This window comes from Aplidium turbinatum, chromosome 17 (genome assembly GCF_918807975.1).
Source record: "Aplidium turbinatum chromosome 17, kaAplTurb1.1, whole genome shotgun sequence".
In the NCBI taxonomy this organism is placed as follows: Eukaryota; Metazoa; Chordata; class Ascidiacea; order Aplousobranchia; family Polyclinidae; genus Aplidium; species Aplidium turbinatum.
In genome coordinates, this window is record NC_137488.1 from 16,036,045 (window position 1) to 16,063,678 (window position 27,634).

At 37.2% G+C, this 27,634-nt stretch overlaps 1 protein-coding gene across 1 annotated transcript; it reads right to left on the reverse strand.

Moving 5' to 3' along the window:
- On the reverse strand, positions 1 to 26,505 carry LOC145786403 (myosin-6-like). The gene is made up of 42 exons (XM_082598049.1): positions 26,486 to 26,505; positions 26,054 to 26,152; positions 25,082 to 25,225; positions 24,410 to 24,566; positions 24,036 to 24,063; positions 23,198 to 23,315; positions 22,670 to 22,762; positions 22,484 to 22,547; positions 22,120 to 22,218; positions 21,332 to 21,435; positions 20,898 to 21,036; positions 19,971 to 20,119; positions 19,719 to 19,838; positions 17,903 to 18,073; positions 17,335 to 17,514; positions 16,683 to 16,815; positions 16,235 to 16,320; positions 15,606 to 15,811; positions 15,173 to 15,296; positions 14,807 to 14,943; positions 14,103 to 14,358; positions 13,738 to 13,819; positions 11,856 to 12,016; positions 11,338 to 11,514; positions 9,932 to 10,168; positions 9,440 to 9,583; positions 9,061 to 9,198; positions 8,425 to 8,532; positions 8,070 to 8,195; positions 7,664 to 7,783; positions 7,211 to 7,407; positions 6,785 to 6,968; positions 6,112 to 6,277; positions 5,163 to 5,266; positions 4,801 to 4,937; positions 4,240 to 4,432; positions 3,878 to 3,970; positions 3,390 to 3,626; positions 2,619 to 2,789; positions 2,010 to 2,210; positions 1,580 to 1,757; positions 1 to 1,401 (listed from the first exon to the last, which is right to left on the reverse strand). The coding sequence occupies exons 2-41, from the start codon at positions 26,078 to 26,080 to the stop codon at positions 1,593 to 1,595; spliced, it is 5,676 nt and encodes a 1,891-aa protein (XP_082454175.1). The 5' UTR covers positions 26,081 to 26,152; positions 26,486 to 26,505; the 3' UTR covers positions 1 to 1,401; positions 1,580 to 1,592.
- Positions 26,506 to 27,634: the final 1,129 nt, after the last annotated feature.

The following is a 27,634-nucleotide window of genomic DNA, read 5'->3' on the forward strand; positions in this document are numbered from 1 at the left end:
TGTTGATGTATTGTCGTATGTTAAATACATAGTGCGTAACCATAACTTTTCATGCACAGCGAAGTTGCAAATAATACAAGTCACACAAATTTTGTGCTAGAAACACAATTTACATAAAAACGCTCTCACCACGTTATATGACTCTCTACTCTATACTAGTTTGATTTAAACGCTCTTTGCACATCAAAGAGAAAACTTCTTGTCTATATAAACGATGCATAACCCAAAAGCGCAATGCTGGTATACCCTACATGCACGCAGATGAAGTTACGTTTATTATCTTGTACATACATGGCCGAAGAGATTATCATTTGAAATTAGTGTTTGGCCTTTAGTCTGGTGGTAGCCATTGTGAATGGCCATTTACTGATCAGTTTCCATTTGCATCCAAGCCAAGGCTACAGTGCCTCAACCAAATCAGTACAAATACAAACTCAATTTCACAATCCAGATGTGTGATAGTTTTTTTGCTGGCTTGCTTATTTGAGACACCCTTAGAAACCCTTTATCTAATAGGCCTAATCGGGATCAACAGTTGCTCAAATAAACCTGATTTTTTACAATAAGTAATAGCTTATGCTGAACACATACGCTTCAACGTTTGTGCGTAATGGCACTCATCTATTTACATTTCAACTAATACCAAATTATCGATAAAATATCGTGCAATTACAAAATCTTCAGAGTGAAAACAAATAGGATTAACATCTATACAAAACAAAACTTGGTCCGCACTCAACCCGTTCGACGGCAAAAACTGCAGCAAAAAGCACGCAAGCATTGCAGGATACAATAGTATTTGTGAAAGTGGGTATTATTTAGCGTACCGTGCATATTTTTTACAGCGTTACAGCTATAGTAAAATGTGTGGGTAACGTTGTGCAGACTAAGAATGATGAAGGTACATCTTATTCAGGCCTTGTGGTTGTACAATGTAATCACACACAAAAATTAGTTAACGCTGCTTCTTTGCTAACATCAATTGAAAGGCAAAGATGTAGGATTCAAAGTACCAACGGCAGCTCATTAAATTCTTTATACAAGGCTCATTTTGTACGAGTTGGGTTGTATCTAAAACAGAATCAAGATTTCATCAAGACAAAAACGCAGAATACGAAACGTTGTTGTAATCGTAATCGTTGTTGTAAGCAGCTTGTAGTTATCGTATGTGCAATCGTAACTATGCACTTCAAATGGAAACACCAAGCAACTGTTCAGAAATGATTTTCTTCTGAGCTAAAATAGTGAAAGCTTTGTGACATCACTACATGGCAACGATACTGTTGCAAATGCATATCTGTGTATTGTACATAGCGATACGTGATTCTATAAGGGCACAGGCTGCAACTTCGTGGCTTGATTCTATGTGTCAATGTGCTGTCACTTTGAGTTTCTTTGCTTCTGTAAAATAAAGTTAAAAGTAATTTTGAAACAGTTTGTGAGAAAACTGTTTATTTGTAAAAAAAAAGTGGGCTTAGTCCAATGGAAACACACGTAAAAAAGAAACACACAAAAAGGAACACACAAAAAAACAACACAAACATTAGCATAAGAGGAAAGATGTGACATAAATTCCTACTTTTTTACAATATCTAGATATCTCCTCCTTTCCCATAATGGGAAAAGGTTGTTCCGTCCCGAGCCTTAGCGCGTAGTTTGTTAAGTTGTGATTCCGCAATTTCCGCACGTTCCTCGGCATCATCCAGCTCATGTTGGAGCTTTCGATATTTTGAAAGATTCAAATTGGCTTGCTCCTCCTACAAAAGCGAGATACCTTTTACTACCCAATGAAATTATTTTTTGCATTGTTTATTTTATAAACAATATATTACTTGCACGATAGATTGGACAATTTAAAAAGCTTTTTTCACCAAAGCTTTACTACAATTACTTGCTCCTGTTTGACATTACGCCATAATGTTTGTCAAAAACTTCAATACAATATTGTCAATATTATCTAAATTTGGAACTGTTCTGAAAATACTTGTGCACTGTATCTCATCTCTCACCGTCTCTTCGCATTGTCTCTTGTACGTTTTCACTTTAATCTGAAGCTTTTCAACCAGATCTTGCATTCGAACAAGATTCTTCTTGTCTTCATCCGCTTGGTAAGACACTTCCTTGATGCGTCTTTCGCCTTTGCGCAGCTGTTTCGTGACGTCAACATTTCGTCTTTGTTCAGCGTCTATTTCATTTTCAAGTTCTCTCACCTAAACAAAACATAAATTTGACGACATTAACCAATCTCATTTTCAGCTGATATTTCCGTTGAGTGGCCTGACTAGGAAACCACTATGGTGTAACAATCGCCTCTTCAATTATTCAAATAAGAAATAATTGAGTCACGTATGCGTAGTTTACTAACAAAATGTGGCTTGCATCTAATAGTGTCTACGTCCAAATATTGCGTTACATAAATTATTACATTTGAGTATTAAGTCATATCCTCCCCTTTTTCACTTTAAAAATTGCATAGAAATGATTGTTCAAGGAATCCATACCACGTGAATATAAAGCATTACTCAGCTATATGCCTTACTGCTCACAATTTACCAAAGATGCAGTAATAAAAGGTATTCAAAGCAAAAAGGCCGTTCAATCTTTGCAGCATCACTTACCCGGGCCTCAAGTTTTTGAACCTGCTTTCTCCCGCCCTTAAGCGCCACCTGTTCTGCTTCATCCAGCCTCATCTGAAGATCTTTAACAGTTTGCTCCATGTTCTTCTTCATCCTTTCCAAGTGCGACGATTGATCTTGCTCCTTCTTGAGTTCCTCAGCCATCATGGCAGCCTGGAAGAATGATCTTGTTACAAAACCTTACCAACCTACTTTCTTTATGTTCTTCTAATAGTTTGCCCAGCAACGAAAGTGGTGCATAGTTTGTTCAATACATACATTTAAAAATCAGTTTGACAATATCGTTAAAAAAATGAAAAATTTAAACAATACTATCTGCATTGCATTAAAATTGATTTACTAACATAATACTTGTAAAAAAGATGGTTATTTTTCAGTTTAATAAAGGAATTTCAACAAAGGATTTTTGTGAAAAATTTACCAAATTTTCATTTAAAACAAAAGCACAAAAGAAAAATATAAAACTCCACACGTTTTTAAAACAAAAATATTTCCCGCGGTGGCGTGTGAGAAATCGAATATAAGTCTGATCACTGTCCTTTAAAAACTTTTTCCAAATCGCACATTTAATGCAAAAGTTTAACATGCATCTTTTATAGCACGATATAAATGGCGGCATGCCTTCCACGTTCCACTGTGTGTATAAACACGCTAAGCACTCACCATAGCAGTGAGGTCGTTTTTCACCATTTGCATCCACACTACATTTAATGTGGCAATACATTTATTATATCAACAACATCAATGACTTACGTCCACAATCGCCTTCTTTGCCTTCTCTTCAGCGTTTCTCTGCTCTTGGATGGCATCTTCAATCTCTCCTTGCATGTTCTGGAGCTCTCCTTCAAGCTTTCTCTTCTGGTTTATCAGAGCAGTGTTCTGACTATGCAGGAGGTTCGATCTCTCGCTCACCTCCATCAGTTCTCCTTCCGCCATCTTCCGTCCTCTTTCAGTCTGCTCTAAAGCAGATCTCATCTCTTCCAATTCGGACTGCAAAATAGAGGAGAAAGTGAAAATAACTGTAAGTAAATTTAGCAACACAAATAAACCCAAAAATAAAATTGAAAAAACTAGTCAGTAATTAGACCAATGTTGATCAATCTTTTCATCTGGACACTTCCTCCTTCAACAATTTTACCACGTCTGGTCATTTTCTTAATTCTATTATCAACTTTATTCAGTTTTATCCTTTATGATGGAAATATTTACAAGTATTGTCCTTCAAGAAGATGATCACTTGCCTGTAACAAATTTGCTCTTCTTTCTACAACTGATTGCTGCTCTTCAAGGTCCTCGCTTCTTCTCGATGCTTCATCCAGATGGATTTGCAGATCCTTAACATTAAGATGTAAAAGTAAACAAATGTGCACCTTATGACCAGCTGTCACTCAGCTCACGAAACAGGTCATGTTACACTGATTCGACATCTGTAGACTAAAGAAGACCAGCTGTGAAGACAACCGGGTTGTAATGTGTCGGGCTTTTTTGAAACACTTTGTGTTACTTCAGCGGTCAGCTTATGTTACTGGTGCCAATACAAATTTGTCTTCTTAAAGGGAATTAAATATAAAGCGTATTCGAATGAATAAACAAAGGAACGAACCTTGTTAGTGGCATGACTGTCCTTCAGTTGTCTTATAGCGTCTTGTGCCTGCCTGTTGGAATGCGAGAGCTGCATCTCCAGGTCGTTGAGATCACTCTCCATCTTCTTCTTGATGCGGACTGCTTCAGACCGCCCCTTCCCTTCTGCATCCAGGGTGGCCTGCATGGACTCTATCGATCTTTGGCATGCACGCCTGAACAAGAATAACTCGAGTGAAATGTCGGCATTGTCAAACATAGCATCTCAAAAATTGTGAATTCGATAACACCCTGTTGTGCAAGTTACAACGCTTTTGGCCGACGTTGGAAGACCTTGATACTAATCACATGCATCTTCAGGGCCACCAGACCGCACTCCAGCGTTCCGGAACAATCGTAGCACTTGTGATAATTGCCGGAGCCAAGAAAACTTCCGGTTACAAAATTAAAATTTCCGGATGGAGCTCAACTTAAAACTAAATTTCGCTACTAACAGTAAGTAGGCAATAAAAAGGTCATCATCAAAGATTAACGTGTTTAATAGCCTACTTTTCTTCAGCAAACTATAGGCCAGAGTGATCACCTAGTGTTATCAATTTCTTCGTCTTTTTCGTGCAGTCTTCTTTCAAAATCTTGCTTAGTTTGGGCAACTTCAATTTGAAGACGAAGAACTTTGCTTTCTTCATTTTCAACCGCACCTTCAGCCTCTTCCAATGCTGCCTGGAACAACATTTACTGTTAAAAACCACAATACCTTTACAATGGTGACCAAGTTCAAAGCAGTTTCTCGTTTTTAGAAAATAAAGAGCACTGAAATAAGAAAGAAAGTGATTGTAACAACAGTTTTCTGAACCTAAAGACCACTTAATGACTTGGTTGTCAGCATAGTAGGAGATGACGCACTTCAGAAGTAAACATCTTCAAATTATGATTGTAGCCACGTACTTGTAATTCCACACGCTCGTGTTCCAAACTACGTTTCGCCTTTTCGAGTTCATGAATACTTTTCCCGCCTTCTCCAAGCTGGTCCGTGATGTCAGAAATCTCCTCTGAAAAAAATAAAAACATAACAAAAATTCATAAATCACAACTGCATCTCGTGAGATATACAATGAAAGACATTTTATCGCGGTACTTGGAATCGTATATCACACCAGATGGATGAAGTACACTGGACATCAAAACAAGGCTAGAACAAGCACAGAGCATCAGAAATAGCCTCAGCGATATTTGGAAATCAATAGACATTACCACCAATCTCGAATTATAGCTAGCAAAGGTTTTAGTGTGGAGTGTTGCTCTCTTCGGATACGAAACGTGGATATTAAGAAAATCAGAGAAGAATACGATCAATGCCAATAAAATGTGGTTATAGAGACGAGTGCTGAGGGTGAGTTGGACTGACATACGCACGCATGAATGGGAGAATAACAAAATTGGAATCCGGGACCGTGAAAGTATGCTGGCGAACGTCATAGAGAGGAAGCTCCATAAATATGATCATTGGAAAAGAAGGGGAGATAGTTTGATTTTAGCTACTATTAAAGGAAAGGTTTGTGGAAAAGATGAATCTGGAAGAAGAACAAACTAGATGGGCAATGTTTTCGATTGGAGAAGTGGACTCGATTGGACGAAAAAGCTGCTCAAGAGAAATGCCTACGGTCCTCCATACGGCTACGGCCTACTGAACTGAACGCTACACGTCAAAAACTTTGAGCGTAATTTTTCAGCGGAATAGATAAAAACATAAACTATACAACGTCTTAGTGACGAGCATCCCTTGCACCACGTAATAATGTTTACAAAATAAAACATTATTACCAACATTGCAGTATCATTAACACGCCTACCAAAAATAACTTATACACTATACAGGGCATAAAACATCAGTTACCTTGTAAGTTTCTGTTTTCTCTTTTGATCGTTTCCAGAGCCTCCAGTGCTTCTTCGTAAGCGTTCTTCATCTTAAACAGCTCGGTAGAAAGAGATCTCGATTCCTTCTGTGAGAGTTCCAAATCGACTTGCGTCTCCTCTTGCTTTTCTTTGTACTCAGCTAAGATCTGCATGAGAAGCCAGTTGAAACAAGCAACCGGTACTAGAAGGCACATGTTAGACCTTGTGCAATGTGCATTATAGACATTGTGCATTATAGACTTTGTGCATTATAGACTTTCATTTTATCATTTTAAGCTATCCTTTAGGAGGAAATGAGGTTCAAACATCTTTTTGCTTGTTCAGTCCCAACTTTAATGGAATTCTAAAATCAACTATTAGCCTAAAGTAGCCTAATTTAAAAAAAACTCCCCTAAAAACCTCTAGTTTTGCTATCTTTGCTAAATACTGAGGCTAATTTCTTAAATAGACTTGTAATTTGCTATATGAGTGCTCCAGAAAGGTCTTACAATAGAGATATAGTACTATTATTGCTGTTAATTACCGATATTATTGTTATCATCTTTGTAAAGAAACAAAATAAACAACAGTTTGATAAGAGATTAAACATTTGTGAAAGAAAAAAATTCATACAAGTTTAGAGACGTTAAATTCTTTTCAAGTAAATGAAGAACCTTATCAAAGTTTCTTTGCTTTTTATCTAAGACAGCTGCAGCTCCATTTGATCTTTCAAGCTCGATTCCAACATCTTCAAGTTCTCCTTGCAATCTCATCTTGGTTTTCTCCAAACTGGAGGCTTTAGCTTGTGCTGCTTCCACAGCCTCCTCTGCCTCTTGCAAACGGGATGCTAGTTTCTTCCTGATATTGGAAAAAAACATAATGTGTATCCACAAAAAACAAACAATTACACAATCACTACTTTTTGCGCACTCAATCTTTCGTCGGTTTGCGGTTGGTTGGTAGTAAAATTTAACAAAAAGAGTCTAAATCTTTCTAAAAAACGAGAGAAGAAACGCAAATCGAACGTCGTTTTAAAGTTATAATTAGACTAACCAATTTATTTGTAAATAGAATAAACTTATCATCGATTATTGTCATACTTGGCTTCCTCAAGTTCCTCAGTTCTTTGTATAGCATCCGTCTCATATTTAGTCCTCCACTGCGCCACTTCAGCGTTGGCTTTCGACAGCGCGCGCTGGAGCTCGGCCTTAGCTTCCTGTTCTTCTTCATACTGCTCCCTCAGCAAGTCGTTGTCGTGACGGGAGCCTTGTACCGCGTGAGCAAGCGCACTCTTTGCCTACGTATGCATATCATACTTGATGTCGTTCTTACATCACCAGACTTTGAATAAGCTTAAAAGTAAAATACGCTTCATTTTTACATCACCAGACTTCCAATAAATTTAAAAGTAAAGATGCTTTTTGTGAAAGTCGGCTGTCTTTGAAGTTTGTAGAGTGATGATTACAATAATTGCGATTACCTCTAAAACGATTTTTTGCAAAACATTTAGCTTTTGTTAAAGTCAATTGCTAATTGAAAGGTGAAAATTGAACCTTAGTTTCTTCTTCTAATTGTCTTTTCAGTTCTTCCAATTGCTGCTGCAGTGAGTTCCTAGTCCTAGTGTACTGGTTCATCAGCGACTCCTTCTCCTCTAGGAACCTACCCATTTCTCCCTGTTGATTGAAAGAAGAATAAAACTTATTTAAAAGTACAACTGACGTAAGTTATGTCAGTAATTCAAAAATAAGAAAATTATGCATTGGTTAAAACAACACAAAGTGAAATATTTAACCCAAATAGACCAAATGAAATGAAATACCAGACTCACAAAGAAAACAAAAGTATAATGACAATTCTTCAAGGAAGTCGCAAGTGATCGGTCATGATCAAAATGCTAATTGAAGATATCATGACTAAGTTGAATTGAAACAAGAAATTCGAATTTATCCACGGACAAACCTTCTCACTGGATACCCTGGCAAACTTCGTGTTTATTTCATTCAAGTCTCGCTGCATTTGATCGTTTTTGCTCTTGGCTTCAGAAAGTTGATCTTCGAGATTGCGGCTCAGTTTCTCAAAACTCAACTAAACACAGCACAACATAGAAAGTTAACGTAAGTTTTATTTCACATTAGTTACAATTTCTAGGTGATGTCACCTAACACTGTGTTGCGATGGTGTGACATTAGTGAAACATTCGTGCCTATGCCACCCACACTATCGCTACCTGTTATCAACAATAGTGTAAAGACATTAACATAAGATGTTATAATAATATAATGTACATTGTACAATTGTACATAGTTCTACTTACTTTATGTTTGGTCACGACTTCCACGTTGCTGGCAAGGTCATCGATCTCCATCTTCATTTCACTTTTTTCTTTTTCCAACTTTTGCTTAACCCGCTGAAGATTATCCACCTATACGGAAGACAGTCAAATGCCAGTTGTCTATGCAATACTTGTACTTTACATGGCAGTGTAAGCTAACCATTGCGTAAGGTTTGCCTGACTTCAGCAAACCAAGTGAATCACCAGAAAAGTCCTGCTTCTATCTTACTGAACATTATAATGTAACAAAACTGAGCCAACTTCATTTTCTTTTTGAAGGGCAATGAACGCCACAATCGCCATTTTTTATCAAGGCGATGAAAATATTTTGGAGCGTCCGACTACCACAGTTACACATGTTACACACACAAATGCACATTTTATTATGTTGCTTTTCATACAAACAGAAGCAAATGGGATTTAGCCATGAATCATATTCCAACGAGTACAGGCGAGTAGAGCAGTTCTTCGTCACTCAAATGCATTTAGAAACCCAAATGATTTCTAACAAATGCACATCAAATGGAACCAAAGACTTGACCTGTTCACTTTTATGACATCACTTATTTCAGTGCCCTAGCGCTTTCGCGCGAAGTATTGTTCAATCAATATGCGTACTTGCTCAGACAGTTCACCCATGGTGTCCGCATTCTTCTTCCTCATGGTGGATATCGTGGCTTCGTGAGCAAAGTTGGCCTCTTCTAGTTCTCTGCGAAGTTTGCTGAATTCCATTTCTCTTTTCTTGTTCAGCTCAATCTGGAGAGAACAAGTGGAGGTTATTGTTATGACAATACTGAAATACTACCATGAAACGACATGGCGTTTAATATAATGCGTAAAAACAAACACAAAATTGCAAACGTTTTCGGCTGTACAACATGTTAGCCATTATCGAGCATTCGAACAGTTGAACACTGAATTACTATAAATGAAATGAAATATGAAGCGCACAAGAATTAACAAAACATGGCAAAGAAATTCAGTCACTTTCACTTACTTGTGCAGTTGTTGCTCCTCCTGATTCCTCGAGTCTTTCGCTTAACTCCTCCAGCTCTCGAGACATATCCGTTCTTTGTTTCTCAACTTTAGCGCGCATCGCACGCTCCGAATCCAGTTCTTCCTCCAGCTCTTCAACTCGAGCCTACATATGTAAAAATGATAAATAAACTAAGTTTTAAAACACCTGATCATAAATGAGCTTCATACTTTTATTGGTCATACGTTGTTGTGATGTTGACCATATAGAAAATTGAAGCAGTAACATCCTCCCTGAGTTATACATTCATGAAGTAAAATATTTTTATTGGGCCACGTCAACGTGCAACAACAACTCATAAATCCCTGCAGGAAGTGGAACCTATCAGCATATGGAATAGTTGTGTATGAATGTACCACATTGTGATCTGCCCTTCAAATTTGGAAGATTTAAAAGAAGTTTGTTTTTATCTCCTCCTCAACCTGTATATTAGAAGATAAAATTATATGTCACCTGAAGTTCTTTGATCTTTCGTTGAAGTTGAGCGATGAGAGCTTGCTCATCTTCCAGCTTAGTTGAGAGCTGATTGTATTCAAAATCCTTCTTCTTGACTTTCTCTTCCAATCGCTGTCGATCGTTTTCGAGATCCATAATAGTGTCCTGAGATAAACGGATATCTCCTTCTTGCTTCCTCTTGGTCCTCTCCAAATCCATCCGCACCTTCTTCTCGTGCTCCAAAGAAGCTTCCAGCTGATTAATCAGAATTTATTTTTAAAAATTAGCAAACTGTTACCAAAAACAATGTGCAAGAGTGGTCTTGGAAGAGTAAATCAAACGATTGCCTTAAAATGAGATGAGCAATCTGGAGCAAAGCCAGTCAACAACGCATCAGCATGAAGATTTGTCATAAAACGACGACATTGCTGTTATTACAAAACCATTAGACCAGTGTTACTCAACCTTTTTTGGCCAAACGCCCCCTTCATGAACTGGCAAAATTTTACCGCCCCCCAACAAAAACGATTGATTACGAAAAGCGAATATAAAACAATAAATACTATTAATACTACAAAAAGTGCTCAATGCCAAGCAAAAAGCCAAGCAGCACGAATTAAATCAAATATAGGCTAGTTACCAGTCTCTAAAACCCTTACAGCCTGTTTTACCCTAAAACGTAGATCATCAAAATGTCCTTATTCAAATAGAATTCTATTTCTATTAGAATAAGGACGTTCTGATGATTCTGATGATCACCCTGTTAGGGTAAAACAAGCTGTAAGGGTTTTAGAGACTAGTAACTATATTTGATGAAAAGCAAATATATATTTGCGAGCATAAAAACAGTATAGGCCTACAGGCCAGTAACTGGTAGTCAGTGTGAACTGTGAACCTTGGGCTTGGTAAGGAAGTGCCAGTTTCTTCACATTCGGTGTAAAGCCAGTGAGAAACATTCGAAGATCACCTCTTATGGATATGTCATTGTCAAGTGGGTTTCGCTGTTTGGTATGTAGCAGAACAACACACGTGAATCCCTTTTCCACCAGGTATGAGGTAGGAAATGCTACCACGAAGATACGAGCTCTTTGACAAAATCGTTACGTTGGGCGGTAGATGGGTAAAATCAGAATGCATCCTAATAATCTAAACGCCCCCCTTAAGCCGACGTAATCATACCGCCCCCCTGCAAAATCAAAACGCCCCCTGGGGGGCGGTACCGCCCCCGTTGAGAACCACTGCATTAGACACTCAACGATATGTTTGATAATAAGAAACTTTATTGACGACAATAGTTAAACAATTTATACTTCATCTGAATTTCTTCGGAACCATTTCCTTATTTGAACTTTCTCTTTGCTTACCGTCGTTTGCTAGTAGTCTCCTATAATTAACATTTAACAATAGTTTAATGCTTAACTTACGTCATCAACTTGCTGCTCTAGCTTGCTCTTTTGCTTAGTGAGGCTGTTCACTTTATCTTCTTCAGTTTGAAGATCGTCCAATGTTTGCTGGTGGGCTTCTTGTAGAGCTTTCTTTTCTTTGTTTGTCTTATCTAGCATCTCCTCGGTATTGGCCAACTCTTCCATGACATTTTTCACCTGAGAAAAGATTTATCAATTTCTCGTATAACGATGTGACTTTACAGACTAAAACTTAAGACTTACGAAAGCAACAGTGGGGCATCTAATAATGCTAATTTCCCACCAACCACTGAAAAAAGGAATGACGATTGGCAAGCAAAAGCCCTATTAACTAGCAATGTAACTAGTAAATACGTAATCAGCTCTAGAATGTAAAGAAATAATGGAAAAATAGCTTGACAATGCCTCGCAACTTTTCAAAGGCAGGGGAAATCAATTCAACACAGTATCAATAAAAAATTACATATAATCTCTACATTTTACTTTTTACAAAGTCACTTGTCTACAAGGTTTCATACCTTGTTCTCAGTGGCATGTTTTTCCTTTTCTACTCTAGCCAATGTCAATTCAAGATCATCAATGTCTTTCTTCAATTCAGAACACTCATCTTCTAACTTCCTCTTCTTGGAGAGCATGTCATTATTTGCTTCTTCTTCATCCTCTAATCGCTCTTCCAAATCTGTCACAAAACCAGAAGGCTTAAGAAAAAGAAAAACAGTCCAACAATCTCGTGCATCCATAAATGTATTGCAAAGTAAATCATGTTCAAGTCAATTACTTGCTCTTAAAGTAAATTAAAAACAGGTGAAAAGTTAAATAAAAAATACATTTCATATTTGAAAGTGGCAACACTGGTTTTGTATGGGTTAATGGATGCTTTAAAGCAGTGTTTCCCAAACTTTTTTTTAATAGCGCCCCCCTAGACAACGAACAGAGTATCAAACGCCCCCTTCGATAAAAAAAAAGTATAACCAAAGTTATTTTTCATTCACCACAACTTGAAGTCCAACTCTAATGAGACGGATGAGGTTGATGCAATGCCATCACCCTCTTGATATCGGGTTCCAGTTTGGATAGGAACAATCTTAAGTCTCCCCGTCTAACTGTATCAAGACGGTTTCTTTTGTTCTCCAGAAGCATTGTCACGGCACTGAAAGCACGCTCCACCAAGTATGAGCTGGGAAAGGCAATGATAAAAACTTTGACCCGATTCCGCACGTGAGGGTATTTCTCTGATTTGGTTCTGTAGCCAGAACGATTGATACGAAATATTGAACATCGGTTTGAGTGCAAAATCGCTTTGCATTGTTATCAGTTCCTCCTCAAGAATTACATGTTCGGAAATATCACAGAATGGGTCGATTATCCAGTCATGGATTTCTAACTGGAATACATCCTGGAATCGAACTCCCATGCCTTTGTGTACTTCTTCAAGATGATTGCTGTACGTCTCTACATCAACATCAGATATGCCTTTGTCACTGGTGTCAAGTTGGTGCAAGCTTGAGAATTGGAAAAATTCTTGTCTAGCTAAATTTCGCTGATACAACATGAGCTTATTGCGTTACCCTGAAGGGATAATTTTAATTCATTAAATTTGGAAAACATGTCTGACAAGTAAGCGATATCATTTCTCACAACCAGGACGTCATTCGCAAGGCCAGGATCACAACTATTTAGAAATTCCACGATAGTTTCAAACAGCGAATAAAATCGTGCAAGGCAATTTCTCTTGGAAAGCCATCGTACTTCGGTGTGGAGTACCGTAGTAAGCGCTCAAAAGCTTCATCATTCTCATTGCACAATCGTTTGAATAAGCGTCGCGTGTATTCAGAGCGTGCGCTTTAATTTTATTCACTGTTTTAATGACAGTCTTCAAAGATAAATTAAGACGAACGCTAAATCAAAATACTCTCGGATTGTAACATCGGATTTGCGTAATCGCAGTGCTTCAAATTGTCATGCGTTACGTTAAACCTCAACTAACTTGTAAGGCACTGCGAAGCGACATTGCCAACATAATTGCCACAATGTCTGCCACAGAACTCGTATAGCCACCGTCTTCTTTTGTATTTCTTTGAAGCAAAAAATGCTTTGCAATCCTCTTCTTGTAACTGCCCCGATTTACTCTCAGCGCCCCCCAATCGCCCACTTTATAGCCAGCACCCCCTTCATGGTCGCAAACGCCCCCAGGGGGGCGCTGGCGCCCACTTTGGGAACCACTGCTTTAAAGCCTGTTTTTTAGCCTGAATCTTAAAGGTTGAAGTAGCCTACTAGAAAAGCCATGGAATTTTGCAACAAACTTTAAATTCAAAATTCCACGACAACGTTTCCAGCAGTTTCTTTTTGAGAAATCGTTCAAAGGTATTAATAGCGATCGATCTTCAAATTGCATTTCACCTTTAATCTTTGACTCCATTTCCACCTTGGATTTGATGAGTTGATCGCATCGATCTTCGGCATCTTGTAATACCTCTTGCTCCTGGAAGAATGGGATATTTACATACTTTTAACGTTGCAGTTGCACCAAATATATTAAGCATTAGCATGCTCTTCACGCGTTTCTTTTTTGGATTATTTTCGCCTGAACAAAATTCTTAAAACCTTGCAACAAGTATCATAATGAATAATTAACAAATATATCACAAATTTGGCAAAACTACGTTCTAAAAAACAACTACGGTTGTTCTACAAAGTGATATGTTTTACAAAAAATACTCTTAAAGTGACAAAACAAATTATTTCTGACAACTTATGACTCTCACCCCACTTAGTTGAAGAACAAGATCATTCTTTTCCTGTATGAGGGCGACTTGCGCATCTTCAAGCTCCTGTCTTCGTTTCTTTTCTCTTTCGTATGACTCTTTTATTTCTCCCATCTCTTTCTCTATAATTTCCATCTCCTTTGCAGTCTCTGCCGTCTTCAGAAGAGGCTTGATCTTGAACATCAACCGCATCCACTCCCAATTGCGCACGGCAAGATAAGCTCGGATGTTGGCTTGGATCAAGGAACAGGCTTGTCTGAAAGAAGAAGGGAGGAACCCTTGCGATTGAATTGTAATGGAATGATGTTAACAAGTGAATTTTCTTCTGGGTTTCACACAAAAAATAGTTTTTATGGTTACAACTGTCGTGATATGTCAATAAAGAAGTGTGAAATGTTAAAGTAAATTGTGTCAGCCATACAAGCAACCCGCGCTTTGTTAAGGCGTATTAAAGAACCGAGAGTCGTTTCTAAATTGCATGAACATTGAACAGCCTCTAAAATTTACCGTTTTGCACGTACACCCCAAATAACTTCTATATAAAACAAACAATATTTCTTTTACAACTCTTTGCTGTGATTTTAAACCAAAGAATAAAAAATTAAGCATGAAACGGAATGTTGTTTTCACAATCATAAGTCAGGAATTAAATCCATAAATGTATGCCTTTATTTCAAACAAAAAAACGAAATAGCAACACTAACTTTCTCTCCAACATTTTCTTAAACTCAATCCTCATCTGTTTTCCTCTTGCTCTTGCTTGTATCCTCATAAAGATGATGGTTAACCTCTCATCGCGCATGTCCTCCAATGTGCCCAGCATTCCAGCTTTGAAGAAAATCTGCAGCACATGCAGAAAACTAATTGAGAACGGAAATGTATCATTTGAGTCAAAAGTATTTTTTCATGGATTAATTTCAGTAGTTTAACAAACCTTCACACTTTAGTGTCGTACACTAGACCCAGAACCGATCACTAAAGTTGACAGTTTTCAGCTTCTGTTTATTGTTGAAATATTGTTACCAGCGAATGCGCAAGACATTGATTGAGATTGAGTAATTAAAACGTACCTTAGTGTGGCCAAATCTGTACTGGGCTGTGTCCAGTTCAAGAGTTCCAATGAGTTTCTCCGTTGCTTTTTTGCTGTCAACGAATTGGCCTTCAGGTATGGAAGCCGGATTCAAAATTCGGTACCTAGTGAAATACAAAGATCAGTATTTCGTTGATTCGAGGTAGACTGTATAGTACATGTAGCTTAGAGTTTAAAATCAAAGTTACATAGGCCTTCAGTTCGCACGTTGGCAAGGCCTGTGTATAAAGATCGCTATGGTCTAAGCTTATTATAATGTAAGTTGCAATAAAATGGATACAATTACAAATCTTCTACGGTTACTTGTTCCTGATATAATTCAACTTCAGATAAAGCAGCTGAATCAAACAACATTCTTCTATGAAATTAAACTGTTAAACGAGTTTGCAATCAACTAAAGCTTATCATGAGACCTCTGTTTGAATTCCGCATACAAGATCCTGCTTGGGAAGCCCTTTCTACAAATACGGATGCCTTCCAGGACACCGTTGCATCTCAACTGATGTAGAGTGAGAGCACTGTCAAGATAACCTGGCTTCTTCTGCTCGTTTGGGATAATGCAGCGCACGAAGTGAGGTTGGGTCGAGCGTAAGTTTGTCATCAATCGGTTGAGTGATTCCTGAACAAAAAATAAAGGGGCAGAATTTGTAGTGAATATCATCGAAAAAATTGGGATACAAATTATCGATTTCTACAACATAGTACAAAGCAGATCTAAATATGAAGGTGCAGTGTACGTATTTGCAAATGAGTAGCTCTTGAAAAATATAAACATTTACAACCCAGTTCATTTAAAAAAATACTGGATACTGGTTAAAAGTTGTAAAATTAATAACCATTCGGAAGTAAAGGGTCGGCATACTCAAGAATGTTATTAATTATGTATTGTCGTTTTAAGGTTCACGACACTTGGATGCAAGAGTTCATTTTAACATAGAGATAGCGAGTAAACGCGTTCGTTATATATTATGATGACAATATAAATAATCAAATATTATCGGTTCTCACAAAAAAATTTACCTGCAACAAACTTCATACTCACCCGATGCAAGGAGGACACGGTTTGGAAAGATCCTCCTTTGCTTCTTCTTCCTTTTCCTCCTCCACTTTTCTTGTTGCTTGCTGATGCTGCCACCAAAGATCGGTTTTGATAGAGTAGAAAAAAACGCTTGTTTGATTGATAAGGTTTTAGGCATAAGCTTAATGCATTTGGTCGGGCAAAACGTTGATTTAGAAATTTGTGTTTGGAATTATGTCTTTGATATCATTTTGCTCTTTCCAGTAATTGAAGCCCTTTGCCAGTACAAATGATGTGTCTTGGTAGACAACAAACTAATAAATCATCATTTTAAAGTTATAGTGTTTGAGAACATGTTTTGCCTTGTAATTGAAGGACATAAATCGCTTTCGTAAACTATTATATGATTCAAACAGAAACTTTTTATAACTCAAAAGAGAAAATGCGTTCATCTCATAGCGAGTCTCTTCACCTTCGTCTGGTGAAACATAGCTCTCCCAGATGACCGACAAAACCTTCATGGTCGACTTCTTGTAGATCGATACCACGGAATTATTGAGAGGATCCTTGTTCTTGTTCAGCCACCCGGTAATATTGTAGCCGACCTAGAGAAGCAATTTATTCATACAATGTAAATCGTTACTATGAAAGCATACTGAGGCCAGCTGATTGGATGACCAATTGGTGATTGATTTCTTTAGTTTGGCTGCCAATGTGACTTGTTAGATGATCTTTTACTTAAAAAGGTCTAACCACGATCTATTTGAACAGTAGGTCGTGGTTCAAGTAGGACATGGTTAAACTTAACTTTTCAGTAAATACAAATATACGATCTTCTTTTATTTTATTCTTTTCTAAAACATTTTCTTTTGTCATGAAGATAACGGGAAAGAGTGCAATGTTGTTTGTTATTAATTGCAAAGTAGACGAAGATGCAAGTTTTGTGTTTACTGTCGTCAATAAATTTAAGTAAATATATTTGTGATATATTCGTTAAATTTAATTTAAGTAAAGTTAAATTTAAATTTAATTTAAATTTAAAGTTAAATTTAACTTTACTTTAAGTAAAAAAAACAGTTTCAGCAAGAACTTTTTAAAGCCACCGCAAGGCAAAAATAACTTACGATGCCGGCATAATGAATCAGTTCAAAGTGGGCTTCGAACTTTCGTTTAATCTGAGGTCTTGGCTTGATGAAGTTATTTGATTTTCCAAGATGATTAGTGTAGAGCTTGTCTTTAAATGTTGTGTCGGTTGCTTTCGGGAACATGCATTCCTCCTCCAAGATGGACATGATGCCCAGAGGCTAAAGATCAACATGTTACATAAGAACACAAAAAACTACTCAAATTTCAAGTATATTGGATATGTTGGTCTGTCTGCACTGTCTAAGTACCAAAGGATCGGTCAACAGTCTCAATATTTTATTAGAAATCGACTTCATGAGAGACTGTAACCCTCACATCAGGAAGATGGATAAAGGATAAAATTACAATAAAAATGTTAAGTGTAAATCTGGTCAGCAAAAGTAGCTTGCAAGTGCACATTCTGAAAGTAAATGTGAACGACACAATAGAAAAAACACTACACTTCGTTTTCATAACTTGCAAATCTTTTCTTGTGACAACTGTTAAATTTCTTCAGTTTACGCTATTTTACTGATTGCATGAAAAGTGGCCATCTGTGTCAGCTACCTTCTCAATGAGCTCAATGCAGGCTTGCAAATCAAGGCCAAAGTCAATAAAAGTCCATTCGATTCCTTCTCTCTTGTATTCCTCTTGCTCAAGCACAAACATGTGATGATTGAAGAATTGCTGTAACTTCTCGTTGGTGAAGTTTATGCACAGTTGTTCAAAACTGTTCAGCTGCAAAATAAACAAAAAACGATAATAATTTGATAATATCAAATTTTAATTCATAATTGCTTTTTCAACTTAGTAATGTTTTATAGTAGTGTAATAATAGGGCAATCAATTTTTTGACCTAAAAACTTGAAATTTTGACTTTATAATTTACAAATTTTGACCTAATTTTGACCAATAACTTTCTGCGTTTGCAACCTAAATGCGAAATACAAAGCACATTAGAAATCAAACCGTTATGTAAGGATATATTCTTTTTTCTAATGAAATAAAAGAAAAATGTGGAAGACTCAACGACACCATAAAACTTATCTGACGCAATAATGGATCGTTACACCGTAATGAAAGTAACTCGAAAAACTGCAAAAGATAAATATGGAGTGTCTTTAAATATCCCGAAATTACTGAGAAGCAGGAGCTCTATCCACTTTTAGAATTCAGGGGGGGGGGGTGATTTTTAGACAGTGGGCTAAAATCGTCTTAGTCATTCCAAACCACTTCAGTAAGTGGGGGGTGATCAGTCTGATCACCTCCCTCACCCCCCCTTGGATACAGCCCATGCTGAGAAGGTTCTGCAGTATTAAACTTCAACATCAAGTAACACATTATCGCCTTGAAATTCCTGTCTTCTGTCATTCACCTTTAGGTGTTGAGGTATACTCAGAAGCGTAATCAAGCAGTGTACTACGAACTTTAGAAGAGTTTGATTAGTTACCACGACCACGTTACCTGCCTTCCACGCCTAGCCTGCGTACTTAATATTCAATCGTTAGTAGTGGGATAAACAAGATTATTACCTCAGAAATTGCAACAAATGAATCATTACGTCAGAATAGCAACATAAATTGCAAAAAAAAATCAAAATCTGTGTAGTTTTAATAAAATATCAATACGGTAGAGAGAAAAAAACTACGTTAAAAGAAAATTTTGACTTAACCATGAAAATTGACTTTTTTTTTACTTATTAAATTTGAAACCTCTCTTCCTGTCAGGCTAAAATTTAGTTTATGGGCGTTTTATAAACTTTGAACAAGGCAGAAAAATTTTGACTATAGGCCTATTGACTTTTGGTTGCCCTAGTAATAAGAAAAAATTAGTCAGCCTATCTCGTTCTATTAAGCAACAATATTGACACTAAATTGTAGCTTAGTTGTTACGCTCCTACCATGTTGCCTGTCATAAATACCACAACAACCATGTGACGATAATTGTAATTGATCTACATTCTTGAGATTTATAATTGTCTTCTTTTACCGGACAAAATGAACAGTGTATGACGCAAATAAGCGGCTTCTTGAAAACTGGCTTATAAGCTGTGACCCCACAAGATCTTTTATTTTACACATTGTAATTAGTTCTCGCTTTGTTGTCATTGGAAATGTCTATGTTTTTAAGCACACTTCGCCGTACACGTATTTCCTTGATTTTTTTAACACAACTCTTAATTAACTTATATGCTTTAAACTAAAATTACTTTGCCTCAGTAGTGACTTATCTACATCCGTACGTCAACAAACAGTGTTTTGAGAAAACTGCGACTTATAGCCTACTCAGTGGGCAATATTTTCTCTTTATTGGCAACTGTAGCTAATTGCAGCCAAATGTTCTACTTTAATGGTAGCCTATTCATACTTGGTGATGGGCTTACGTCAAATATTTCAAACCCGGCGATATCCAGGACCCCGATGAAGAAGCTCCTTGGAAGTTTGGTACTGAGGGTCTCGTTGATACGCTTGACTAGCCACGAGAACAACCGGTGATAAACAGCCTGGAACGAAAAATAGTCAACTAAAAACAAAGCTTTAACATTAAACAGAAGGCGAAAAATGAACGTGTTTCTGCCTTGCAGTTGTATACTTAAAGATTGGGTATAATTGAGTGCAATGCTTCGTTCTTATACCTTCGAAAGGGCACCAGTCCCGTAGTAGACTTGCTGCACAGTCTGTCCTTTGGACACAAACTCGTTGCCGACTTTAACTCGAGGATGGAGCAAGGCTTTGACAAACTCAGCAGAGTTTATACCAAGGAGGTAAGCTATCTTATCAGCTTCTGTAAATAAAAAGTATAATAAAAAGTAAAATAAAAAGCAAAAAAGTAATAAAAATCAAATAAAAAGTAAAAACGTGACATAAAAATCTTTTACAACACAGTTGGTTATTATGAGAGGGTAAAACAGTGATCTAACAAGCAGCGTGCATACTACTTTAGAGTAGCTGGTCCATGTTTATGAGAATAAAACACCACAGAATCTTGATAAAATATAATAGTAACCTAGTGGTTCTTATTTCACACCTATTGTGACCACGTACAGGATAATCGGTAAAACACGATGCACCTACAATCAATAGTAGACTACGCGATTCAATGCAACATATAGCTGGAAGAAGCAAACGATCATACAGAATTGTGATGTGGTACACCATAATGTGGTCGCTGCATACACAACTACATGCTCGCCATAGGCGTCGCACTAACAGCCTGCGGAATGTCAGTCAGACCCCACTTCGCAGCCATGTAGAATAATATAAATTAGCTACAGTAGGAAAAATGAAAATAAAAATAATTGTCGTGTTTCTGCGCTTTTGTAGGCTGTAGTGTATTATGTGGTTTCCACATGATGGCTATCCCTCGTCTTCAAGGATGATGATCTTCGCATAAATGCTAACGATGAACTTAAATGATTAATGAATCCAATCCTAGCTTCGAAAATCCGGTTTCCACATAGAAACGGTAATTCAAAAACCACACATTCAAATTAAAAAATGTGGGAAACGACGACTCCTGCTATGATCATGCATCAGACTATGACATCACAATCGATCACCACCTTCTGCTCCATCGGACTCTGCTTGCTCCTCTCGTGGCTTCTGCTTGAACTTCATGTTTCCCATGTGCATGATGGATCCCATGATCTTGTAGATCCCATTTTTCTCGTCTTGATTAAAGCCCAGAACATCAAAGGCAGTCTGGAGTTGAAACAATTATGTGTCATAGTTGCAAATATGAAACCATGCTAAAATAACGCAATATATAAATGAGCATTCTGTGTGGAGAAATAAAAGTTTTATTAATGTGAACATTTAAATGTTATTCAAACCTAGACAGCAAAATTCGTCCTTTTTTACATATACGTCATTTGTAAAAATAGCGGATCTTGCTGTCTGAGAATGTAAGCAGTCTGGGGGACTGCGCAAACTGCTCAATACTGGTGTATGAAACATTATAGATCTGTTATTTGGATCCTTACAAAGGAAAACTCACATCGGTTGCAATGTACTCCTCACTGTCGTCAATGCTAGCCACTGTGACGTCACCCTGGGAAATATAGCGGTAGTCGTATGGGTCTGTGGTTACCAGAAGCATCTCTGTAACGTTTCGAAAGGATAATCGTTTAGAACGCTGCCTCTTCATTGTACAACATTTTAAATTGCACTGCGTTGCTCACAACTCTTTTAGGTTTCATGAATTACAACAAATGTTATGAGCAGGGCTTCCAATCAGTGACTGGACAGAAATGTCCAGCCAAGAATATTTATGCGCATTCTTTATTCGCTCTAGTTTAAATAAATTAAAGACAGGTCCTTTGTCAGCATTTTTTTCAAATTATTACCTTGCGAGTCCTTAATTTTTTCTTTTTTTCTAATACACACACAGTATAAAACAATTATTCAAGATATTTATGAAAGCAAGGCTGGATTAGCTAATCTATTTCGTTAGGCATGTGGCTGTGTAGTGTGGACTTCTGTGGCAGGCCAAGAGTGTATCTATTACGGCAATACAAAGACTCCATGACACTTTAGTAGGATATTCAAGTCACTGGGATGGACGAGGCATGCTCACTCTGCTAATGGTTTTTTTTACATTGATTCAACGTCAGCAGATTTTGCATCATTGTAAAGAAGATTTGGTTTGCTAGGTGGGTTAACGCTGTCCATAACAAAGGAATGTATTCAAAAAATAAAAACCTATAGTTTATTTCTTAATATGATGTTAAATGCTGCGTCGTTGATTGATGTCATCTGCTCATATTTCAAACAAAAATCTCCAACCTAATACTTCTGGCTTTACACCGGAACATATTTGGTAGAAAATGTGAAATCCTCGTTCGCCTCCTTGTTGGAAGATAACCCGAGATTTTTCAAGTAAATCTATAAAAGCATAAGAATAAACGCGTTGTTATAATATTACAAGAGTCACAAAAAGATCGTCGGCATATTGTCAACAAAAATCCTTTCTTAAAGATCAATTTAATAAAATCTAAATCCGTGATCTAAACTAAGTCAGGGTTGAAAGAAAATGTTGTTGCAATGAAATATCAAAAGTGTGTTACATCAGGGATACTAGGACATAGAAAATGGGTTGACTGTAGCCACTGAAGCCTTACAACCAACAAAACAATAACACAAGACTTACAGGTTTCAATGTCTCCTGAAGCCAATTTTCCAGTGTTTCCAAAATGAATTCGAATAAACTTTCCCTGTATGTCAAGCAACATAATTATGCGAATGCTATACCTTCATTTTGCAAGCTTTAATATTAATACGCTTCGACATGCAACTGTTGACATAAGGTTTTCCACAGTGCCACTTCTATACTTACAAAGCGAGATGAGTTGTCGTTTCGGATAGTCTTGGCATTTCCGAAAGCCTCCATGGCTGGATTCGCCTGAATGATCTGATCCTCTAGCGTACCCTGGAGGATAAAAAATACCAAGTGAGATTAGGGGGCAAATACAACAAATTTGAAGAAATGGAATACTATATAGCAAAAACCTAGTGGTGCCCGCAAGGCAGAAACGTAGCAGCAAAGAGCTCATAGGCGAACTACATTTTTTGTTTGAATGCAGAAGAATTTTAGACATAAGCAAAAGCAAAGTTATCAGGATTTAAACCTTTGGGGACTAAAGTCTATCCTTTTATCACACCACGTTGGCGATGTTTGAAAGACTGCGCCGAATGCTAACAAAAGGAGTCAATCTGTGGTTCCATCATCCACATTATACTGAGAAGTTACTGCAACACTAGTTTGAAAACTAAGTTTGTTATCTGAACTGACCATAAAATGACAAATTTCGTGTCCAGCAGGAAACAAATAGTTGTCCCTTGCATTCTATCAAAAGTTTCGTACCTTTGATTTTGGTCCAGCATCTCCTTCTACTTTTCCAGAATCCCCCAACGCAGCCACTGTGGCAAAATACTGGATCACTCTTTTCGTGTTGACGGTTTTACCTGCGCCGGACTCGCCGCTTGAAAAAAAAAGCAATTTAATGTTAGTCAACATCGATTTACTGCAATCAAAAAATAAAGAGCTCAAAATGTAGCAGTTTTCCATCCTTTGTTCCCGTATTGCAAGAGTTGGACGTCAGCAAACGGCCGTCCGGCTTGATGTGTTGGATACATGTGTAACATAGTGTGTGCATAATGAATACACACTTATAAGTGAGTAAACAGGTGTTTGAAAAGTTTCCAAACTGTAACACAAATATATAAGAAAATGTACAAACAAAGGAATAGAAAATAGCCTAACCGTGGGAAGTAGAAAGCAAGGATGAATTGACATTGTGCAAATAGAAATTCAGACCGGATATCAATAAGGAAAGAGAAAAGCGGCAGTAGTGGATACTACTTCATGAAAGAGACACGTTACGTGCAAATGAAATCATTTTTGTCTATATCACGCCTGCGGATGTGATATGTGAATACTGAGAGCAATCTTCTAAATGTAGAATCTCCGCATATTGTGGCATCTTATCTTTGCCGAGAGTGTTTGGAGAAAAAACCTCAAATTTAGACAGGCCCACAGTTTTTGGTTGTAATCGAAGTATCCACAGTTAGTAAAGACCTTTGCAGAGTAGACGTTTTATATATAGGCTATACAGAAAAAATCCGTTAAGAAGTATTAACACAATTCCATTCACAATTTGCATATACAAGGAGAAACCAAGAGAAAGAAAATGAGATCTCACGTGATCAGCATAGACTGATTTTCCCGATCTGAGAAAAAGATGAGTTCAGTTAATTTGATAATGGGGTAAATAAATTGGATTATCTAGACGTCGGATAAACATAGAATTTTTTTTTAAAAACGAAGATGAAAGTGTGTTAATGTTGGAAATAAATTACAAAATACAGCGGCCCAGAGCAGCTTGAATACCGAACTTTGTACAGAAACAGTGCATTACTGGGGAGTCGCTTGTTTATAACATAAAGGTAAAGACACAGAAAGACAAAGTAGGAAAAAACAAGTTGCAGAAAGAAACTGACTGAATGTTTGAGCATGAGCATAAATTAACAGTAGTACTATTGAAACCCAGATACACAAAATCACGACACAACGTACTTCTCAACATGTCGTTATAGGCGTTGTCAGCAATGGAGAAGATGTGTGGCGGCATCTCACCACGTCGCTTGCCTTTGTAGCAAGCCACCACATAGGTCTCGTACACAGGCAGCATCTTGTACGGGTTCACCGTGACGCAAAACAACCCAGAGTACGTCTGGAAATCAAAGGAAATGTTATTAAAATTAACAAATGACGTCAGTAGACGAGGTCAGTTTATGTTACCAGGCCTACACAAACTTTCAAAATGGTCATGGGAGTGCAAAACCTGTCGGAACGTTTATTCAAGTCAGAGAAGTATCTGAAAGTTTCGAATTCTCTGAACATGAGTTCAGCAAGAGAGATAGCTCAGTACTTGGGTCAATAGTTTATCTTAAGACAAAAGATTACCAAAAATAACACAGTTAAACTCACACAATTACAATATCGCAAGTTTAACAACATAGAAGTTAAGCTGTCGCCAGGGCTTTGCATATTGATTGTGACAAAAAGTAAAACATATAAACATGCTTTATTAAAAAAAATTCTACTCTAACACTCCCTCCTCAGCCAAATTCACATTTCAATCATGAAAATAGTCAAGCTATTAAAACATTAACTTTTACTATAGATCATGAATCTCTGGAAAAATGATTCACAAAAAATGAAGTAACCTATTCATTTATCACTCACATAGATCATGAATCTCTCATACCGCTCCCTTAGATTACACAGCACAGATGCTTCATTGAGGTAAGTCATATTGGCCATGTCTTCTATCAATGAAAACTTTGGAGGGTTTTGCTCCTGAATATTTTCCTCCTTCACATTGATTTCCTGTGGAAAGAGCAAGAATTCATAAACGGTGAAAAAGCGTAAGAAATCATTGCTAATGAAATCCATTCTTTACCTATTTTCTAGATCTGTATTAAAATTACTTATTAGCAGGTTCTTACAAATGCTCCTCCCAGGACGGCACATGTGGCAAAAAGATTACAAAAGAAAAACAAAGACAAAAACAACATTAAACAAACTAAGCTTTTAGTTGTTTAATCCGGTAACTAGTTTTATTAATTTGGCAAAATGTGAGTGTGTGTGCATTCATCATTTTAGAATCAGATGATTCATTTCGTTTGACACAAAATTATTATAGATTGCTTTGGCTTTACAACAAGCACAAGCCGTGTGCTGGAAGCTGACGCACAACAAGCTGATTTTAACTCAGATAAGATCACGGGAAGACTGCCATGGAAATGTTATTAATGTGGGAATTACAAGCCTCAAACCTTGATTTCATCAACCTTTGGCGAAACAGCATCAGCTATGACACGATAACGACCCTTCAAATAGCAATTAGTTATCATACCGTGCTGCCACTTAGTAATGAGGCACGACAGAGCAAAACAGACTAAGCAAATAAAACCACACGTTGAATTAACGTTTAGAAACGTTATTCCGAGCAAACGATGCGTCAGTCTGTTTTAAGTACAGTCCTCATAGATCAGGATTAAAACAGACGCTATGAGTGCTCGTTTATATGAATTGCTGACGTAAGCAGCGAAAAAGATAAAAAGCCAAGTGCAAAGCTAAAATAATGCACTTGCGGTGTCACTGGCGCCTGGGCATGGCATGCCATGCATAGAGGCGCGTTAACGTCACACTTACGTCACCGGCTCCCACTTTTACAGACATGCAGCCTTTCTTCTCGGAAGGGCCGATGACTTCTCCTTTCTGATAGACATTCTTCTTGCACGGAACCCACACCTAAAGAAATACACTCCATGAGGATAGTGGTTTGTAACTTTGTAATAAGCCTTACTGTACAAAGACAGAAAAAAAATGAGTTCAACGCTTTTACGTTCAATTTTTACAAGGAAGAACGTTGGAAATCAAATCTTTAACGAATTTTTCAAAAACGTAGAATCACGGACACTACAAATATGCTCTTATGAAACAATATTGAGATAATATGAGATGTTCTACTGGTGCAAATTAAGCTAAACTATCACAAGATCTCATATTATTTAATTTAATGCCTGGTGAACAGCCTCATTCAATTTTCAGTAAGACTTCAAATTTAGTCATGATAAGACTTACAGATTTTTTTCCAGCGTAAGGTTGTGACGTCACAGTCATCATCTCTTTCGGGTCTAACCGAAGATAATTCGCGGCGGCACCCGCTTGGGTCGGATCCCAGGACACCATCTTGATTGTTAGATGGACTGAAAGAAAAAAACAAAGATTCTTACAAAGTTGTTTGTAAAATGGTTTTCAACAACTGGAAAACAATCAAAGCTAAAGTCAAACGTAGGGTTTGCATATGTTCTATTTGAATAACAAATGGTGAATGGTGATGCCACAGTGCTGTGCCACTTTTTGTGACGCCACTTTTTGCAACTTTTTACCACGCCACTGTGGTGTAGAGATTAACACTCAAAAAAAAACGTAGCTGTTTGTAGGCTACAAATGTTTGCATCATTGATGACATAATGCTAAGAACCTGTTTATAGTGCTATACCAGAGGTTCCCAACCTTTTTACTCTCATTTACCCCTCACCGACTTTCAAGAAAAATTCATCTCTAGACTGCCAGCTATTTTTGAAACAGAAGTGGATTATTTGTTATAGAAATTTATCTTTCTGTAAATTTATCCCTTGAAAGATAAAATTTGTTTCCGGTTGAGAACCCTTGTATTGAACAGAACGACTATGGCAGGAAAGACAAAAACACAAGAAATATCAAATCAAAACCAAGATGAATCACAAATGCAGAGTTCAAAGCTCATTGAAAAGATTGCAAAACCACCCAATTGCGCTACTTATCTCCATCGCCTTATTGGAAACAAGGATAAGTGGAAAGCAAACCACTCAGACGCTTTTATTTGAGAATCGCGTAACCTAAGGAATTTTCAATAAAGAAAATGTCAGTGAAAGTATTACTGAATGCGTGTTGATGTTAAAGTAAAATTTAGTTGTCAAGTGGTGAAAACTCAACTGTGAAAAATAGCATAAGGTTAATCAATGGCACATAATATAGAAGAAAAAAAAACAGAAATCGTATTAGCCTGCCATATTGTCATTCGCGTATTGCATTGGCAATACCTGGATACAAAAAAGAAGTGAATTAAAACACTTTTAACATTGCAAGTTGCAACATTTTTCATCTCATCTTCAAACAATATGAGATTAAGCAACCATCTCATGTTTAAGCAATATATAATGAACATAATTATTGTAAACCAAGAAT

Coding starts and splice junctions, on each gene's coding strand:
- LOC145786403 (XM_082598049.1), bottom strand. CDS start 26,080: ATGTCTGTAAAAGTGGGAGCCGGTGAC. Junction 25,226..26,053: donor TAAAAGTGGGAGCCGGTGAC/GTAAGTGTGACG, acceptor CTCTTTCCACAG/GAAATCAATGTGAAGGAGGA. Junction 24,064..24,409: donor CTATAACGACATGTTGAGAA/GTACGTTGTGTC, acceptor TCTTTTTCTCAG/ATCGGGAAAATCAGTCTATG.